At 36.2% G+C, this 22,188-nt stretch overlaps 1 protein-coding gene across 2 annotated transcripts; it reads right to left on the reverse strand.

Moving 5' to 3' along the window:
• Positions 1-4,425: 4,425 nt before the first annotated feature.
• Positions 4,426-9,013, reverse strand: LOC111897179 (uncharacterized). Of its 2 annotated transcripts, XM_052764395.1 has the most exons (5): positions 8,494-9,013; positions 7,463-8,400; positions 6,034-6,357; positions 5,835-5,926; positions 4,426-5,618 (listed from the first exon to the last, which is right to left on the reverse strand). In XM_052764395.1, exons 2-5 carry the CDS (start codon positions 8,393-8,395, stop codon positions 4,814-4,816), a joined length of 2,154 nt encoding a protein of 717 aa, XP_052620355.1. In that variant the 5' UTR covers positions 8,396-8,400; positions 8,494-9,013; the 3' UTR covers positions 4,426-4,813. The 2 variants fall into 2 exon arrangements, with proteins under 2 accessions (XP_052620355.1, XP_052620354.1); XM_052764394.1 differs by having other exon boundaries at positions 7,463-9,013.
• Positions 9,014-22,188: the final 13,175 nt, after the last annotated feature.

Here is a 22,188-nt window from a genome sequence, read left to right on the forward strand (position 1 = left end):
ATTACTTCACTTTTTGGTAAGTATTTCCTCTAAAATCAAGTGTTATTCCATGTTTTCATAACATCCTTGAATCATCTACACACATTCTAACGCCAAAGAATCGTTCTTAGGATCATTCAAGCTTTTACGTGTTCATCAAGTGTTCTTGACTTGATACTCCTCGTCTTTGACCTTCCACTCTTCCAAGAATCACTAAAGGTGAGTTCATACCCCTACATTTTCCAGTTTTCTTTAGTTTTCATGGGAGGAATACAAGTTAAAATACCAAAACATATTTGAAACTTAACTTGACAGCTTACAACAAAAAAGTTGTGACCTGTTCACGAACTTTTTTACCCAACTTAAACTTAATATTTATCAAAACTGTTCAATATGAAAATATTTCAGGTTTATACCTTTAAAATGAATACTTGCACACCTTCATACGATTTTTCTACAATTTTTGGTGATTTTTACAAAACTGCCTATCACAGCAGCAATGAAATCGGACCAGGTTGTGAAAATGAACATTTTCACACTGGTTTGAGACCACCAAAAATCATAAGAAAATTTTTGAACACCGTAGACTCTTTTTCCAAACTCTCTGAGTTTACGGATTCGGTTTTAGACTTACAATGATTTTTCTATAAATAATCTAAAACAGTGACATATTTGAGTTAAATTTTTAAAACAAGTTTAAGAGTTATTCACACCTTGTAACATGCTGAGCAAGGTGTGTAAGATTTTATACTTAGCATTTTCAATGTCATTTTATTGAAATACAAGGTCATGCATAACAAGGTTTCATTTACAACATAAAACATTTTGATAAAACTATAATAGGTATAGTTTGGACACCTCAAATGGTAATACTATCGATTTACAAAGCGAGTATTTTATTTCAAACTACGTGAACATGTTAATGAATAAATTTGTGAGACATTCATCTTCGGAGTACTCTTTAATACAACAGAAAAGTCTTGTAGTTATAGCCAGAATATCTTGTAGGGAGAGCGTGATAGTTGTGTATAGATCTATATTGAGTTTGACAACCCGCACAGCTGCTTGCAACAGCTAGACCGGTAGGTCTGGGGTGACAAGTGTCATAACATTCCGACGCTTGAAGAACGTCGAGTACGAGGTCTTCGAGTCATAGTATCGTTATAACAACTCACATGGGAAATTAACAAACACACCGTTCACAGGAATTTAAGGATTTCACAAAAAGGGAGTTTTATTTACATATAAAACCATGTATAAGTATGATGATTTACTTAGATATACTAAGTCTTGGTTCAATTAAGACTACAATAAACCTTTTAGAAAATATTGGATTTTCTGAAAACAAACTTGTAACAAACTTTAAGGAACAACATGCGTTTTTCATTCATAAATTGCTTATGAGCTCACCAGCTTTAATGCATATACTCTTTCAAAAACAACTTGTATTCTCAGGTAATCAGTAATACAGGTAACCATAAGACTTTTTGAAGACAAGACGCTAAGGCGTAGATTTCTTTTGAACTATTTTGACATCATATGTAATTTATTTGGAAACATGTATTTTGCAACAATGTAACCTCTTAAATTATATTTATGATGGTTGTGTTTACTTTCTTCACTATGGTTATGATACTGAGCATGATGTCATCCGCCCCCGAACGTTTTCGTCGTTCCGGTTTGGGGGTGTGACAAAGGTAGCTTACTGGTTGGAGCTACCTATAGATTTGAGCCAGATGCATAACACCTTCCACGTGTCTCAGTTAAGGAAGTGTGTAGCCGATGAGATGACGGTGGTACTATTAGAGGACATTCAGGTTGATGCGAGCCTGAATTACATCAAGAGACCGGTTGCGATCTTCGATCGAAAAGTGAAGGTTCTAAGGAACAAAGAGGTGCCTCGGCGAGTTGTGTGTTTGAATCACCGAGTAGAGTTGGATTTAAGCACGCGAGTTAAATAACCGACTCGACGAGTTAGAGATGCCGACTCGCCGAGTTGGCGTTGTGTGAGGAAACCCTAAATCCCCAGGTTTGGGGCCTATTTAAGGAAACTTATGTCCTCATTTCCGCCTCACCAGCTACCCTACTCCCCTGTGTGAAAGCCTAATCGTTTGTAGTGAGCTAAGAGAGTTATTGAGCTAATCCTTGTGTGTTTTAGTGCATCTTTTGAAGAGAAGAGAAAGATTTCAAGCAAGGAACGAGAAGGGGCTGTTAGATCCTATGTTATTTCGTCTAGAGCTTCTGTGAAAGGTAAAAAGTCCACACCTTTCTCATTATGTTGGTTAGATCTCATGTTTATGGAGTTTATAGTTTTTTCCATCTATTATTGGGACTTTGAGTGTATTGAGTTCATCTAGAGATCTGGACCTTGTGAGGTCCCTAGATTCCAAAGGTCCCAACTTTATTCAGTCATAGTAGAGCTTTTGAGTGAAAAACCCTTAATGGATCATGTTTTTGGTATTTCAAGCCCTAAGTGCCATGCATGGGCGTAAAGCTTGTGGCTTTACGTGATATTCGAGCCTTGGGAGGTTAGATCTAGAGTTTGGGGTTGCTTTCTGCCTTAAAAACATCTGAATGAGAAAAGAGTATGAAGGACTCGACGAGTCGATGAGCTAACTCGACTAGTCAGATAAGGTTGTCTCGATGGATCTGACCATGCAGTAACTTGGCGAGTTGAGTTAGACTTTTGTGAGATTATGAGAATATTGATAGGACTCGATGAGTCGCATATATGCACTTGACGAGTTCGATCAACATGAATTGTTGACTCGAGTTGACTTCTATTGACTTTAGGGTTTGAGAAATCATGACTTATGGAGACCATGGATGGGTAAAATGGTCTTTTTCCCATTCCAAGAGTTAGAGAGAAAGCAAGTAACTTAGTTTACTTAGAATTGTGATTAAAGTTCTAATTAGAGTCAATTATCATATGTGAATAGGAGGAGGCTAGATTCGGTGATCCGTGTTCGAGGGGTACACATTTACCTAGCTTATTACGAGGCGAGTCTTCTCACTATACTTACCATGAGTGGTATCTATGTGTGACCAGTGAGACTTATGTGCTTACTTGAGTTATGTGATATTATGCATTTTGTCTGTGTGATATATATGCTATATTCTGTGTTTACTGAGATAGGACCAGAGGGTCCAAACTAAGTTCTGGAACCGGAGGGTTTCCACCAAGACAGGACCGGAGGGTCCAAACCGAGCTGTGAGACCGGTGGGTCCTCACTGAGACACATGACCAAAGGTCCACACCGAGACACATGAGACCGGAGGGTCCATTCCGAGTTATAGCCATGAGAGGCTTATTATTTGTGTATGTGGTATTTTAGGGAACTCACTAAGCTTTGTGCTTACCGTGTTGTGTGATATGTGTTTCAGGTACTTCTCAGGACCGCGGGACGGCGCCGACGTGATTATACCTACTTGTTCGAGATTATGTTGAGGATTATGGGATTTGACTTTTGTTTGTGGATTTATGTTGACATTTGAGACACTTATGGTTTTTATGAAATATAATATATGAGTTTTATGTGTTTTAAAAATAAAAATTTTGGTTTGAAAATTTATGTTGTTACACATTAATGGTATTTTAAATGTCAGCATGTTAGTAGACATAAATAAAGATTAAGTACTTAATGAGTTAAATAGTAGAAGAGAAAGATTAGAAGGTCTCTTGATGAGACATAGAGATAGATTGTCCATAAGACAAAGGTTATGTGATAAGTTACATAACAAAGATAGAGATAAAGAGATAGAGGTTCCTTTGGGGACAAGAGATAGATGTTCTATCAGGGACAAAAGATAAAGGTTCCTTTGAGAATAAGAGTATGGTTCCTACGGGAACAAGAGTAAGATTCCTTCGGAAATAAGAGTATGGTTCCTACAGGGACAAGAATAAGATTCCTTGGAAATAAGAATATGGTTGCTACAGGGACAAAAGTAAGATTTCTTCTGAAATATGAGTATGATTCCTACTTGGAATGATATTATGTCCCTGCAGGGAAAGATATAGATGCATCCCTTTGGGAATGTAGACAAATGATTCTTGCAAGAATCCAGAATAAGAATGGTTAGAAAAGAGAGAGAAAGGTTCATTGAGAGGAATTTGTAAGAATTTAAAGGTAACCCATGAGAGATTAAGAGTAAGAAATCCACGATGAATTCAAGAGTAAGAAGAAAGAATAAAAATCCATGAGGAATCATAAGATAGAGAAGTAAGACCAGATGAACGTGCACATAATTGAAAATGGGGTATATATATATATATATATATATATATATATATATATATATATATATATATATATATATATATATATATATATATATATATATATATATATACTTTAGGCAGATCTTTCACATGGACAGCCTTTTAGAACAACGTACATATTCAAACCAGATTTTGATTTCACTTTTAAGGAACTGTAAGAAAAATAATTAAAAAAAATTAATTTACTCGATCATAAAAGAATCAAAACAAACACATCTTCCCCTATAATCTTTAGGGCATTCTCTTGTATCATAATTCGTAGACAATCTACTAAATCTGTTCATCTTCTTCTATAGTTTTCAATGAACATTTCCAAAACAAAACAAGAAATTTAACACACAGAATCCCCCCCAATTCAATGCCTTTCTTCATAATCAAATTTTGTCAACACTCCATCTATACCCCCCAAACAACCTTCTCAGTAATTTATATACAAAAAATATATAATCTTTAACCATTTCAGTCATCTTTTACACCCCGTGTTAGTTGTTACTACTCACAACAAACCACAGGACAGGGACTCAGTCTCAGTCTGTGCAAAAGACGTAATTGCCCTCAGGGTTTACCAAGTGCAGCTGCAGCAGATTCCACATGTGTAAGGAGATAATCGTAAATCTTCTTCCTTATCCTATCAATAGTCTCTGGTGAAATACAAGACGTTTCCTCTTCATCTTTTCCACATCCAATCGCATCCAACCAATCATTCACACTCTTGAGCTGACTCAGCATCCCCGCAATCTGTCCATTATCCGATAAACTACTCGCAGTGTCCACGTCAGCATCCAAGAATCTTTCAACAAACCCTAAAAACCACTCACGAGACTCCACTTTCAACTTCTGTGCCAAATCAACCGCCTCATCAAACCCACCGCCTCTCTCCCATTCCGGTGGCGGCGGCGGCGGCGGTTGGACCACCACCACCCGAGCCTTTTGACCGTTCTGCCGCCGCGGGGTCGCCGGATTCACAGCCTTTGAGCTGACCGACTGGCGGGGCTTGGCGGTTTTGGGCGACGGTGCATTGGTGGAGCTCTCAAGTACAAGAACCGGTTTAGTAAGAGTCTTGGTGGTGGTGGTGGTGGTTAATTTGGGTTGTTTGGTGTAGACTGAAAAGGATGATAAGTTGGTTGCCATGGCTGCATGAACCCATGAAGTTGCTTGTTTTTGTCTTTCTGATGAAAGTTTTAATTGTTCTTCTGATGGGGTTTCTTCTTGATCTAATGATGAATTAAGATGATTTGTTTTGGATAAAGATTCGGATATTTGATGGGCATTGTTTAAGTTTGAGTGTAATGCTAAAAACTGTTCAACAGCTGGCTGTGGGTTGTCTTCTTTTGCAGAACATCGCAGTTCAGAGTACGTGCTAATACACAAACACAAAATATATCAGTATCAGTATCAGTAAAAGTAACAGCTGACACTGACAATAGTGTACTGTGTTTGTCACTTTGTGGATGGGAAAAAAGTTGCAATTTTTTTTGATTCTTCCAAAAAGGTGGGACGAGGACTTGTTCTTGATTCTTGTTTGTGCAAAAAGACGTAAATGCCCTTATTATAGAAAATAGGTCTAGTGAAGTACCTTATACATTGAAGTAAGCTTTCAGCAGCTGACGCCTCTTGCATTGCCTCAATAGCAGCAATTTGGGCAGCATCCCTATGTTTCAACACTTCCTACAATGGGAATTCTTGCATTTAATCCTTTATACCAAAAACTAATGGAATTCAAGAAAAAGAAATTGATCTGAATTTATTGGAAATGGGAAGAAAAAAAAATGTACCTTTCCAAGCTTTGAAAGAGAAGATGGGAGTGAAGACCAAGAAGCAGCACTAGCATCGGTCAACCGTCTGTTACTAAGAGAAACTTTGACCAAGTTTCCTGGGAGACCATTTGTAGATGCCTCAGCAGTTGACTTTCTACCTAAAGTTGGTTTTTGCTTATTTGAATGATCATGATCAAGTGAATCTCCATAAGCCATAGATCTCTTTACAGGTGTCTGAATCTTGTTTTCCTCTTTGTTTAATGACTTTGTAAGTGATTGTGATTTGTTGTTGTTATCTTCCTCTTTATATGGAATCCTTTCACTTGTAGATTTTCTTGGAACCTATGTTAAAGTTATATATTTGTTTAGTAAAAGATTACAAATAAACTGATGGGATTGATTTCGTCCATAAGATTTAATAATATTTCTTTATTGAAAAGTATTTTGAAAAAGAGGCAAATAAAAAAAAAACAAGATTTTGACTATTTTGTCTTTATTGAAAAGTATTCTAAAAAGGGGGAAATACAGAAACCAAGAAAAGCATAATTACTTTCACCTTCTTGTCAATTTAGCCACTAAACTATTATTCTTTTATGATTATTATAATTAAATAGTTCAGTGGCTAAATCGATGAAATGGTAAAAGTATGTTGTGCTTTTATATATTTTTTTCTAAATGGTTAGAAAGGTATAATGGCTTAATCACTAAAGAAAATAGTTAAGTGACTAAATAAATAAAATGGTGAAAATACAAGTGTTTTTCTGTATATTTTCCTTCTAAAGATTGCAATAAATAGAAATGTACTTTTACTTCATTTGAAATTTGGTCACTGGACTCGTTACTAAAACTAGCTTTTCAAAATTGGGTAGTTTTGAACCGAAATCTGTAAAATATTAATGTGGTTGAATGGTTTTATAACATTTTCCAAAAGTTTTATGGAATGAATTATTAATGATTAATAAAGTTTGGTGACCAAATTATAAATGAATTGTAAGTGTGTTGCTATTTACTGCAATTTACCCTGTTCAAGATATCTCATAAGCAATCAACAAATTTCCTAATGCTCAAAGAAATTGACAAATGCAAACCCATGATATGCCTAAAATACGAATTAGAAAGAACATAAATCAATCATGTTGGTAGTTAAATAAGAATTGACAATATGATTCTAATTTAAACACAAAAGAGTAACTAAAAGAACTATTCAAAATAATATAAAGTCTAATTAGAAAGAACTAAGGAATCACAATACTCTTGGAAATGACTCTCATTTAAACACAATTGCAAGTTTGTAGTCTTAAATTAATTGGTTGTTTGAAGAAATTTTCAATCTTAGGCAATGGCAACAGGAAAAATAGAAAAAAAAAGTGAAGAAATCAATGCAATGAATTATCAATCTTGGAGATATTCAACTAGAAATAAAAATCAAACTATATGAATAACTTACAGAAGTACTCCTAGCTTCAATCTTCAAATCATTCTTGATGACTTTCAATCTTGGAGTCTTGACATCCATATTACCTTCCCAACTCTTCCTCAAAGCCTTAGGCCCCAATTCAATACCCTGAACAAAATTCTTTATCGAATTTCCAATTCCAGATTTTTTCACACTTGAACTCACCCCACTCCCTTTTTCCCCTAAATTCAATTTACCAATTTCCTTATCAGATCCTTTGATCTTTGACTGATTCTTGACCCCATTGGAGAACTTCTCAAAAGAAGTAGGCAAAGAGTAACAACTAGTGGGAGATGAAGGAATTGACCTTGATGGTTTGACTTTTGCCAAAGATTGCCTCGATTCTACATTCAATACCAATTTTGACAATTGGGATTTAGATCTTGCTAAAGTTGATGAAGTTGATGAAGTTTTCTTACTTTCGATCGCCCCATTTGATCTCACACTCACAGTTGTGGGGTTTGTGTCCTTTTTGGAGGGCAATTTGATATTACCAAGTAGTTTAGAAGTAGTTGTGCTACTAGTGGAACTGCCATTGTTATTTAAGAACCCTAAAGAATGAGTGGCAACAATGTCTTCTGGGGTTCCGACACATGGGTGTCGGCCGGGAACTGGTCGGACGCCATGTAAAATTGGAACTGGGGTGGCTGATTCGAGGCGCTCAACGTGTACATACTGACCTAACTGGATCTTATCGCTTAAAATAAGATCGATATTTTCATCGGGTAATGATACATATGTGGCGTGAGATGAATCAGATACCTTGAGATAAAACCCTTGATTTTGAAAGAGCTCACCTCCGGCTAATGCTGGAACGATGCTCACAACTTGCAATAAAGACGATCTGTGTTCTCCCGCAACTTTTACATCTGTGTTCATGTGTTGAAGCAGCTTCAACAAAACCCCAGGGACCAGATTAGCCATTTTTTCTGTACACAAATTCGATTCACATCACATCAATGAAAACCCAGATCCCTGATTCGTGATAGAATACAAGAAATCCTTAAATCGGTCCCCAATACCTGAAAGGAAACCAAAACTAGAACAGAAAGTGACTATCGTACAAGGAAGTCAATGCTTTTTAGGCGCAATAATGGGTGTTAGTAAATATGACAACAACGGAAAACTAGAATGAAAATTGAAAAGCAAACAGTTTCATCATCCATGGACCAGACCCAGAATGGAAAAAGGTACTAATAATTAAGAAATTACAGGTAAGATTGAATAGAGAAGAATAAATAATCGAAGGGGATGAATTATGATTAGTAATAATTGAATAAAACAGCTCAAAAGTGGAAGGCAAATAGTGGCGATTGCGGAAGGGTTAAAAAAGGGGGAAATGGGCGATAGGTTGAGTGTTGTAGAAACTAGAAAGTAGAAAGCAAACTAGTGATTAACGAAGACACAGGAGTAGTTGGGTGAGGGTTGAGACGCACGTTTCCCTGCTACACAAATCGGAAGAAAAGTGGGGTTGAAGAACTTAAAGTCGGGTCCATACTCCATTAATACACACGCCGAGGATCGAGGGTTTTGGATTGAATGTGAAATCGACGGGACGGAATCAGAAACCGGTTTTAACGGGCTATACATTCCATAGGCATCCTTATACATGTTTTTATTAAAATTAAAATTCATAACTATTTAATATATTTTATATTTTTATAGGGATTTAGGACAAAATGAACAAATGATTATTGGAAATATAGGCAAATAAGAACATTTTTTTGAGCTATCGGATTTCGGTTTTTTACATTTCGGACTTACTAAAATTCCTTACGAAAACATACCGACTTGTTGATAATATAAAACCACGAAACGACGTTTATATCATTTTGGTCAAGTTTCATAGAAGTTTCAAAACAAATCATAAGATTCGACTTGGTTTGTCTTTGGTTTTGTTGATACATGGAAATTACAGCTGAAGTGTTAAGGCTCTAAATGAGTCATTAAAAAGCTTCTAAAAGTGGTCGTTGGAGATATGTCTACTATATAATATGTTGGTGAAACAATTAATTACATGAGTCTCTATGAGTGGAGTTACACATTCAACTCAAGATTGGGTGACAAAAATATTTAATTAAGAGGAATTAATTTATTAATTATTGAAGTGGCAATAAATAATAAGAAATTAATGTAATTGATTTATTATCTATTAAAGTGTTAATAAATAATTAACAATTAATTAAGTGAGATAAATAAATAAAAATACCAAATGATTATATAATGTTGTTTGAGTTAAATGAACAAACTTTGAAGGCATTAAACTAATATTATTTTTAGGCTTTCTCTACTCGTTCTTAAAACCTTAAAAACCGCCACGGCTTAAGAGAGTGGACTTCTTGTATATTTGCTTGCTAAGGGGTGTAATATTGTCAGATGGGCTATTGTTTGGATCGTACAATCTTCTTGACACTTAAAAAGTTATTCCAGTAAACCCTTTTGTAGGTTTGATAGACTTTAATTAATGAATCAGATAAGTGGTTCAATCATAATGTTTTTGTTAATTGCATTCGATGTTTGTTGGGTTTTATAAAAATCAATATATACATTATGATCCGATAATGATGATTTTTAAACTTATCATGGTCCCTATAACTTAGAGTTATCTCCAATGAGAACATTTTGTGAGCTTATTGCTACTAACTTATTTATATTGAGTGTTTATTGCTATGGGAACATTTAACTTTTTTGTTCATTTTTATTGATCATTCAATATCTACCGAGTAGTTAATATAGTTTAATCATTTGTACATTTAATCCCCTCATTTTGTAATCATATTTTATTTTACCTTGTAATTATATTTCAGTTTTTAATTAATTAATTAATTAATTAATTAATTAATTCTATCAATTATTTAATGACATCTTCAATGGTTAACATGTCTTAGTACATCTACTAAAAACATGAGTAGGATTTCATGTTAATTTTCTACCAATGGTTACTAACGACAAACATAGGTGGGTATCCAATTAAATTATAAGGAATCGGAACGAGCGGTTCCTTAAATATTGGACCAAAACCGATCACAACAATTTCCAGAATTTTGGAACCGCTTCTAATTCCGAATTTTTTTTATTTTTTATTTTTTTTAAATACAAAGTATGTTAACATAGACTTTATTGTTAACTATCAATTTTATTCTTGCTCAATTTCAAAAAGTGCATATGGATCTATGGTTGAAACCAAAGAGAAATTATCAGAAAAGTCTCAATATTTTTGAAAAAATTTCATTTTAGTCTTAAATTTTTTTTGAACATAAAAGTTCTGATTATTTATTTTGGTTTAAATTAACAAAAAAGTCATTTTTTATCTTTTAACTGAAAATATCGTATAAAATCAAGTAATCAAGACTTTTCTGTCAATTTACAGAAACCAAATGATATTTAAGGTTACACTTACACAATGTACCATAAGGGTACGAAGGAACTTTATTTTTCTCTATTAATGACCACATCATAGTTATCGTAGTGGATCTTAGTAAATTTTGTAAATTTAGGAGTATCTTGTATTTATTATAGCTTCCTTTCATATTGGTAAAAGTAATAAATTCCCTTACACCTATTCCATTCATTTCACTGATAAATGGTACTATGGTCTCCATTAATTAATTTGTAGGCCTATGTTCATAATCTTATTAGCCATCTTGTATTTATTAGAATATTGCCAATGTGATTAAGCATTGCCTGGTATTATGAAAATTTGATTTGAAGATAGAGGTCCATTTAAAAGACGTATATATTTGGTGCTTGTGATAATCTATATGTTTAATATTACATGCGATAACCAGCCCCGACACGTACCCAACGCTTGGCGGTAGCAAAAAATTAAGAACTAGAATTTAAATGGGTTTTTGTTGATTCCGAATGTTAGAAACTGAATATGGTCCCAGTTGCATTTACATCATTTTGGTTCGGGTTATGGAATTGTCAGTTCCCGACAAATTAAAGTTCGAATGTGGATACCCGATTTTGATGCTCACATCTAATGGTTACATAGTTATTTTTGGTTATGTAACACCCTACTTCTAGTATAAAGCACATCTATATTTTTTTCAATTTGAAAACCATTTTGTACATTCATATGGTGTATATTATACTACTACATAGATACAAGTTATATCCACATACCATAGTTGCAGTAAGGTGTCGTTTGTATTTTTGAAGAAAAAATTTATAAAGTCTGCGGACTATCTCTGCAAACCTTCTGAAGCAGAAGAGATATACCAAATGACTGTAGATTGTAATAAGAAGCGTATTTGTTTTTTAATATTGCATGTTGTTGCAGATATTAAAAAATTAAATTAAACTGATTTTATATATCAAAAATAACTTTTTAATACCGAAAATTTAATAATGTGACATTTCAGCAAGACTTTATGATATTTCAACAAAAAATAAAAATATTTCAGCAAAAATATTGATATCTCAATAAGAAATTATCATTATTCAGTATAAAAAAACGAAAAAAAATAATTCGACAAGAATAAAAAAATGAACACAAAGAATGTGAAACAAGAATTCAGCAACATATAATCAAAATTCATCAAGATTTCAGCAAGAAAAAAAGAAGAAGAGGTTGGAAGAGACAATCCAAGTGTTGTCCCAAACAGAACACGCATAAATGTTTTTTACTCCAAAGAATTCTAAAAAACAAATAGTTGCGAGATAAAAAGTGTCGCGCGTGTGTTGCGTCGCGGAGCAATAAGAGGTCTAAAGAGTTTTTTTTTTTTTTTTTTTTTTTACAAAAAACAAATAACACCCAAGTAACCGTACAAAATTTCAACATGTGTTATTTCATTATAACATCAAAAACAAAAGTAATAGTCTTCTAAATCTTTCTACATCTCAACTCAAACTATCTCCTTACCCTTGCCACTAGTCCTATCACCTATAATTATAAGTCACAACAACAAACGTAAGCTACAAAAGCTTAGCAGGTAATGAGAAAAGAGCATACATAACAATTCATAAGACAAATCAATATGATAGCAATAGCATAGTTATATAAACAAAAGATACTCAATAAACTTGATTGATTCACTTCATCACTATATTATATGTATTACATATACATGAAAGATCTATATGATCAAGAATCATTAAAAAATTATATTTGCTAATAACGTATGACCCTATAGAGTCACACATTATAACAAGTAGACACTTATTGATTATTTATTAGAATTTGATTACTAATAAATATTATCATCTGTTGTATTTAATCGAGAAATTATTATTTTATGAAAATAATATTTTCTAAGAGAGAAAAACAACTAGTAACTCATAATGTAACACCTAGTTTTAGTGATGTTCTAATTCTAGGACATCGGGCCAAAATTTGATCAAGTGAAGGTCTTGGGCTTCAAAGGAATATATTTTAGACCCTTTCAGATGATTAATAATGTTGGATTAAGTTATTAAAGCCCTTGATTTATGCCTTGAAGAAAAAGGGTAAAACTAGAAAGGTGATATCTCGAGATTCTTGCATGAGTTACATATTATAGATCGATATGCTTTCAGTAAAAAGTAACTAGATGAAATTTTGGGGTTCGTCAATACCTTTTCGTTCATATAAAGAACGCCAAAATCGGAGTTGAAATGAAGAAGTTATGGTTGTCTGAAGTTGAAATTGGAAATTAGGAATTTTGCCCTACCCAGCTGACTTGCGGCTTAAAGCATCCGCAATTACATTCGATTTATCGAGGTGGTAAAGGATCTCACAATCTTATTCCTCGACTACATCCAGCCACCTGCACTACCTCATATTCAGGTTCGGCTGATCCATGATATGCGTCAAGCTCTTGTGGTCCGTATATATGGTACAACAGACCCCATAAAGGTAATGTCTCCATATCTTGATAGCGAACACCACCGCTCCCAGCTCTAAATCATGAGTAGGGTATCTCGTCTCATGTGGCTTCAACTGCCACGACATGTAGGCTATCACCCGTCCTCTCTGCATGAGGACTGCCCCCAAACCTGTGATGGATGCATCACAAAATACTACAAAATCCTCCACTCCCTCGGGGAGTGTCAAAACTGGGGCCTCGCACAACCGCTGACGGAGGGTCTCAAACGCCCTATGTTGCTCAGGGCCCCACCGAAAATCCATCCCCTTCCTCGTCAGACGAGTGAGGGGTACTGCAATTTTGGAGAAATCTCGAATAAATCTCCAATAGTACCCTGCCAATCCTAGAAAACTCCTGATATCCGAGTGAGATCTTGGCACCTCCCATTGCATGACTGCCTCGATCTTGGCCAGGTCGACCAAAATCCCCTCCTGGTTGACGGGATGTCCGAGGAACTAGACCTCTCGTAACAAAAACTCGCATTTGGAAAACTTCGTATACAGTCGTTCTCTTCTCAGAAATCCCAACAACTCCCTTAGGTGCTCCTCGTGCTTCTCTCGGGTCTTGGAATATACCAATATATCATCTATGAACACAATGACTGAGCGATCAAGCATCGGTCTGCAGACCCGATTTATCAGGTCTATGAATATTGTCGGCGCGTTGGTGAGCCCAAACGACATCACCACGAACTCGTAGTGATCATAACGAGTTTGAAACGCGGTCTTCTCCACGTCCTCCTCTCTAACCCGGACCTGATGATACCTCGACCTCAAATCAATCTTGGAGAACAAAGATGCACCTTGTAATTGATCAAAGAGATCATCTATCCTCGGGAGTGGATATTGGTTCTTCACCGTCAACTTATTCAACTCCCTATAGTCAATGCACATCCGGTGCGATCCGTCCTTCTTCCCGACGAAGAGGATCGGTGCTCCCCAAGGAGAAATGGTCGGATGAACTGCTTGCCCAACAGTTCCTGCAGCTGTGATGACAACTCCAACATCTCTAGCGGTGCTAATTAGTATGACGCCTTGGCGATAGGGGCTGCGCTGGGCACCAGGTCGATCCTAAACTCGACCTGCCTCTCAGGAGGTATCCCAGGCAACTCCTTCGGAAACACGTCTGGAAACTCCCTGACTATAGGAACCTCGGAAACTAAAATTTGATCCCTGGCTCGCGTATCCACCACATATGCCAGAAAACCCGCACACCCGTGCTGAATGTACTGCCGAGCCCTGGCCGCTGAACAGAACCTTGATCCCATTCTGGTACCCTCACTATATATAACCAGTTGTCCCCCACTTGCGGTTCGAACTACCACTCGTTGGCCCTCTTAGTCAATTATAGCACCAAACCGACTGAGCCAATCCATGCCCACTATCACGCATACTACCCCCATGGGGATCGGAATCAAATCTACCAGAAAGAACACTTCGAAAATCTCTAACTCACACCCTCGGTAGCACATCACTGGGTAGACACAAACTGTCGCAAATCGGTCTTCGGCATGCTCAGATAACGAGTCATCTGAGCTTGCTTGGAAGCAAACTCTGGGCAGAACATCGCCCTCTCAGTGAACATACGGATGATCTCCGTCACCGACTCCCCATCCTATCTCAGACTCAAAAACTCCTGAGCCAATCGTTCTCGCTCAACCCTCAGAATGTATCGGGCATGGAACTGATCCCAGAACTGCTCCCATGTAACAGCAGCTCTCTGCTCATACGACCCTGTGGTCAGCCTCCACCAATCCTTGGCCCCGAGCCTGAGCAGGTTTAGGGCACATCTGACCTTCTGGTTCGAAGGACATGAACATGTAAAGAAACATCCCTCCACATCGAAGACCCATCGCATAACATCGATGGGGTCCTAGGTCCCATCAAAAGTAGGGGGCTTCGTTTTGTCGAATTCCATGTACTGGAAGCCCCGACCGGCTCCCACTCCACCTCCTACCGCGATTACAGTTGATGTAGTTGCAGCGCCAACCGTGTCCGCAAGGGCTGCATACCTGTTATCAAAGTACTCCATCATGGTGGACTTAATAGTCCTAAAAAAAACTCCGGTATCTGACCCCGGATAATCTCAACCACCTCCTCGTAGATGATCTCCCTTACTTGATCCTCTGTCAACACTAGCTCCTCCTGACTGATAACCTCAGGGGCTACTGGGGCCTCCTGATCACCCTACCCTGATCCCAATCCGGATCCCGACATGAAACACCTCATAACCACCATACCGGAAATATAATAGAAAGATATAAGATAATTCGCACAAATAATTGGGCACTAACCTCCATCCCAAACCCTAGGGGTTGTGACTTCCTTGGTACACGTATGGGTCTTGTGCTTTCAGTAGTACGGGCCCATACTGCCTTCCACACCTACCCATATTTGTCCCAAGTATATCACCACAACACCCTAACAATATACATAATCATATCGAGCGCCTAATCCTCACTTCTAGAAGAATGCTAAATATCTAGTAACTGGCCTCCCGGCCTCTCACGACCCACCCATCCATGAAACTTCCACCAAACCTGCAGCACTAGTGTATGCTAGCCATACATAATGTTGGGCCCCACAGACTTTCGAATATCCGATCCTACCCTAAGCCCTAATCAATAAGAACAGAACATAAGGCCAAATCAAGCATTGTCAGGCTATAAGATCTTAATTATATACAGTCGTGATGCATACACAAGTAACTACAATAATAATGTAAATCTCATACAAAGGAAACGCTACAGCTAGACGGGGCCGGTCTAGGGTGACAAATATCTTACCGAAATCGACGCCTGGAGAACGTCATGATAGGCATAACATGATGGGTTTTGGTCATAAGACATCCTATGTGCTCATACAAACCCTAATGCTTGGATCTAGGTTTCTCTATTGAACATGCTTTGAATCCAAGACTATAAACCCTAATTCTAGCATGTGGAAATCGATATTAACATATAATTAGGTTTATGATATTACCTTGATTGTTATGTAGCAATAACAATCCCAATTCCTCCTTGAATTGGCTTTGGAAGGCTTAGAGTCACAAGTGTCACTCCTCTAATGGCTTACAAACACCAAGAGCAAATGGAGAAGGTATGAGGAGAGAGGGGAGGTATTGAATTCGTTCCTAAGAAGCCTTAGGGAAGGTCTAGACGAAATCAAGAGCCAAAGGGGGTTTATATAGGTGTAGAGATAGGGTTTCAGTCCTTATCCTTATCTAGTTGCTTGCTTACCAAGCAACCCATAAGATAAGCCTTGAATCCTTATCATAGTCGAATTCTAAGGTCCTTATCACCTCAAATTCGTCCAACCTATCCTTAAGATAATCCTTACCTTATTTTGTAACTATCACATAATTACAATTCAGCCCCTCTAGTTTAATTAATTACACTTGATCACAAAAATAATTCTTAATTAATTATTGACCAATATTAATTAAACAAATATGATTTCTCCTTTAATATATTATTCTTATAACATATTAATAAATCATAATAACCTCTCTCTATTTATTTCTCCAATCAAGTTGCTTTGGTGAAGGCAACCCAAAAGGACCATGCACCATCGGGTCAAGTACATACCAAAATAGTTATGGACTTAGACACTAATCCAACAGTCTCCCACTTGGATAAGTCTAATAACTATTCTGCGTATAACTTCAGATCCTGATCTGCAATCGTAGCTTTCCAAAGCCGTTGTCAACTCTGATCATATCATATACGCGTGTCCTTAAGATAAGGGATCATATATTCCTCCACTCTAGATATCATATGAGATATGATTTCAAATCATTCTCTTTGTACTATATCTCGATTCCCGATTTATGACGACTGACTAATTGAACAAATCAAATTAGCCCTAGCCCGGCCGAGCCTTTACGTTTGTCATCACAAAATCATCGAGGGGCCCAAAGATATCGCTTTTATCCTTCTTTGGATAAAAGGAACGGATAAACTTTGATATAATGCTTGGTTGTACTCACTTACAGAATTACACACAACAATATGTTTTATAACACCAAGTTACTAGTGCGTTTACATATTATCAATGTGCAACCGATTTGCAAGATACAACTCACACATCTCGGTTTCAAGAATATAAGATGTTATCGTCTCACCAATCACTCGCGATACAATTCATGGAGTGATCCAAGTGAGCGTGGGTTTAATCCAATGCTCAAATTCATATTCATAAGCACTCATGAACGTTGCAGCAAACATTTGCTTATGTCTAATGCTCTTTAGACAATCCACACGCCAATTCACGACAGTCTTCATTCATATCTACTTCCAACATATGAATGACAGTGGCGCGTTCGAATAATTCGATTATTCTTAATAAACTCAACTATTCTGGAAGTCAAAACATGCAAATGTGAAACACAAGAATAATACTAATCCCATATGGCCTCAAACCTTTGAGTATAAATAAAACGCCTTTTATTTATCACCATATTGATTACTCATTATTTGTCGTTTCGGGTAATCAACTTCTTACTTGAATTATTACACTTGTCCCATGCTCCTGGCATGCACACAATGTTTACTTATGGTTCTTACTTTGTGAAATAGATCACATTGAACACATTTCCAATCATTCTCATTTCACAACTCCAAATCCTTTTCATAAGTGAAAGAATAGCAAATTCTTGCTACTTGTAGAATATGCTAGATTCTAACATTTTATGCAATGATCCTTTTGTGATTTCACTGCACCAAAGTCACAAAGACTATTGCCAATGATATTACAAAGTCCACTATCGGACATTGTTACAAGACGATTCCTTAGATATGATGTCTCTCACTCAAAGTACATTCCTTTGAACATCCTTTTGCATAAAAGTTTCTAATCTAGACATAGATTTTCAACATTCAATTCCCAATATGGACATGCTTCCATATTTTCCATATGACAACTCATTCTTAATAGAATCTTATCTATTAGTGATGATGTCGATATGGTCCATCCAATATGGAAACATTTCCATAATTTCCATATGACAACCCATTCTTAACAGAATCTTTTCTATAATAATAATGTCGATATGGTCCATCCAATACCATGCTTCCAACTACTCACAAGGGACCAATCCTCGTCGAACTTTGGTTTGTCCTTTGATAGTTGTTTAATTGTTTTAGTCAAAACCAATTCTAGTCCCTTTTCCCTCTAAATGCGCTAGACATTTGAAAAATTTTAGAATGGTCAAACATTAAAGCATTTGCAATCGATCCTATACCCGAAGCGTATGGGACACGACGCATAATGTTTTATTTGCTATGTTCTCAAAATTCGAATTGTGAAGAGGAATGCCGTAATCATAATCGAAATTTTAAGAACACACTATGTACCCTTTACTAAATTTATTAACATTTCTCAACCTAAGCCTTTAGATTTGAAATGAAGCATAATATTCTCTCCCTTAATTATAGCAAAACAACTTTACAACCCTTATGACTTTGCAAGGTATAACTCTTGTTTTCTATAATTAATATTGCCAACTTGCAATACGTGCCTTAATAATCATATAATCATAACATTTATGCTCCCACTATCATGATGATTATTGTAAAACATAACACTTATGCTCCCACTAGCTTTGACATGTATTCATAAACATCTTAACTTTCAGAAAAACAATGCTTATTGAATTTCTTAAGTTCATGTTTCTCATACTTAGTGCTTTGATAATCTTTTATCAAGGCTTCTTGAACTTATACACCTTTGCCTTCGATAGTTCATATGTGTGTCTAAACACTTAAGACTAATTGCCAAACCTCACAATTCAAATTATGGAAAGGGATACCGTAACCATAATTGAATTCAAGAATGCAATTTTAAAATCACTATCTTCTTAAAATCTTTCTTAGTGAAGCATTTCCTGACAATCATTTTCATGAAGGAGGAAATCTTATGACACTTACATTTAACGGTGTATTTGTTCCTATCCATGTGAATTTGTCAAAACCAAAGTTTACGACAAATTCAAACTCATATGGATCGAACTTTCTTGATCTCAATTTCTTGCCTTTATGGTAGCACAGCTGCCCACCATGTCTTCCAAGTAGTTAAGCAGCTCACTTTTTCTTATCAATGTACTTTCCATTGATCAAGGTCCTTGCCTTTTATGCATTCAAATGAGAACTCATAGAACTCATATGCATAATTAACTCAATTGGAACGACATAGAAACAAAATGATGTCAACACGATAGGTCGTAAACCTCAACTCGTGTGCTAGTGATGATTGATAAGGTCTATTTGATTTGTTCTTGAAACTTTTCAAGACCATTAAGACTCTCACTGACTCCTTGACATATAGGATCCTTTTGTCAATAAACATTTCTTGACAGACAAATATTCAAGAATTAGTGTAGCTTTTATCAAGACTCTTCATAAATTGGTTCTAGTTGGTCTTTGTCTTATCCAAGACATCACAACTTTCCACATTTGATGAATGTTATAAACCTTTAATACTTTTCACTCATTGTCACAATCTTAACTTTAAGACTTGTCATTGGAACGAAGTATGATTGACTTCTTGATTTAACCATTTCTTCAATTCTTGATTCCTCTTCTTAAACATACAATTGTACTAAGACTTACTTAGAGGATCAATTGAGATATGGTTCTTAATCATTAAGACCTATCATAAAGCATAAAAGCTACTCTCCCTTCTTCTTAGAATGGAGAAACTTTTATCTTTCTGCCTACTTGATTCTTCTTATTCGTTCTGCTATTGGTTTAAACTTTTTCAATCAATTCATAATTACACTTAATCTTGTAAGTATAATCATGATGAATATCATTGTTACTCTTATGGTGGACTTGATCAACACGCAACTTTGTGTAATCGATCTCCAAGTCCTTCACTTGACACTTTGTCAACGAATTAGTCTAGTTTCCAAATATGAAATTTCTCATTCATCATGCAACCAAGTTGCATGATTCCAAATTTCTGTCCAATTGAAACTTGGGCGATGAGAAACTCTCCCTATTTGTTAAATTTTCGACATTTCCATAACTAAGAATCAAATCCATTAGTGCTAATAATAGAAACATCCAAACATTAATTTTTCATATACGCCATTGCAAGGATAAATAAATAATATAAAATCAAAATTTATTTTATTGTGGAAAAAATTTTGTCCTTACAATGCAATTCATTGAAAAACTATGCTAATACATCTTTTTTAGCAATCTAATTCTAACTCTAAGTAGTAGCTCAATAATCTAATCTTCGAGAAATGCGATCGAAATCCATTCCTTCACGGTTAGATTTTGCTCACTTCTTCCCTTAAGGTTCCTTTCTTTTCTTCGATCCTACAAAACATCAATTCTAATCTTATCACATTATGTATTAAGAATCTAGAATAGAAGCTTAAAAGAGTTAGTTAATGGATTTTACCTATATTAGAGCCATACGTTTCGACTCTCCCATCTCTTAGATCTCTTAGGTAAATGGGGCAGCTTCGTCTCCAATGCCCTTTCTCTTGGCAATAAAAACAAATTGACTCTTTTGGAACATGACATGGAACTACTTCAGACATTGCCTTTCTCTTATGATCAAACTTTTCGATCATAGCATGTCTTTCGTTGTCATTGTCTATATCCATACAGGTCTTGAAGGCAGATTCACCAATCAATTTTGCTTTTCTATTGCGCTAAACCATTGCTGATTCAGCAACAATAAGCATATAGGTGAGATCTATAAGGGTCACGTTGCGGTTCATCATATAGTACTCTCTTACGAACTCACTATATGAGTTAGGAAGTGACTGAAGAACCCAATCAACAGCCATTTCCTCACAGACAACGGATCCCAACATTCTTAACCTATCAATGTGTGACTTCATCCCTAGGACGTGTGCACACACCGACTTTCCTTCTTTATGTTTACTTGACAAAAGGGCTTGAGTGATCTTGAACTTTTCAAGCCTTTGAACTTGTGGGTTAGGGAGAATAATTGGAGGAGGTGGAGGAAGTGAAGCATGATTTCTTGTTCTTTGATCGAATCGTGGAATATCATCTTCATGTGGAAGGCTTGTTCCACGGGATTTGGGAAAACCATAGTTGTCGAACTCTGACATCTACAAAAATGGGAGAAAACGAATTCAAGTTAGTTGATAGATTAAGTCCTTAGCAAATCACCCAAATGAGATACTAAGGCTAGGACCCAACACAATATTCTACAACTCGGGAGAGGGATGTCGTAACCCTAATTGTAGAATATTTGAAGGTAAGTGAATGACGATTCACTAATTTCCACCACGAAAAAGAATTTAAGTTTTAAATCTATGAAAACTCCTAGATCCTTTGAGATTCATTGAACTTTCAATGACATGTTTAAATCTCGATATGCCCCTCTTGTTTGTGACTGGGATGCCGAGGATCACAAAGCGGGTGTGAATAACCATGCAAACTTACATGGTGCCCTCACATGTTACAGTCACCTATTCGATGTGCCGGTAAACCACACACGCTCCACCGAACTATGACAAACATTGAGTCACCCTTTGTTACCTTTGCTTAGAACCATTTAGTGTGCCGGTAAACCACACACGCTCCACTAACGTCTTCGCAAGGGCACAAAGTGTAATTTCATGGAATTACATCAGTTCACTTTTGCCTAAGTAACTAAGATTGGGAATTTTATGAAAACATTTAGTTACTTTAGTAATTCATTATACTTATAATGGAAGGTTTTGTCTCATCCTACCCGTTCGGCTAACGACCCTCCACTAGTCAAGAGTGCGGTGGGTAAGAGTGGATACCCATTCAATCGCCATTTTATAGGCAATTTCCTTAAACACCCCTTATAGACTAGCTTCGTGAATGAGGCCTACTAACGGTAAGACTGACTTTTA

This window comes from Lactuca sativa, chromosome 5 (assembly GCF_002870075.4).
Source record: "Lactuca sativa cultivar Salinas chromosome 5, Lsat_Salinas_v11, whole genome shotgun sequence".
NCBI classification, from domain to species: domain Eukaryota; kingdom Viridiplantae; phylum Streptophyta; class Magnoliopsida; order Asterales; family Asteraceae; genus Lactuca; species Lactuca sativa.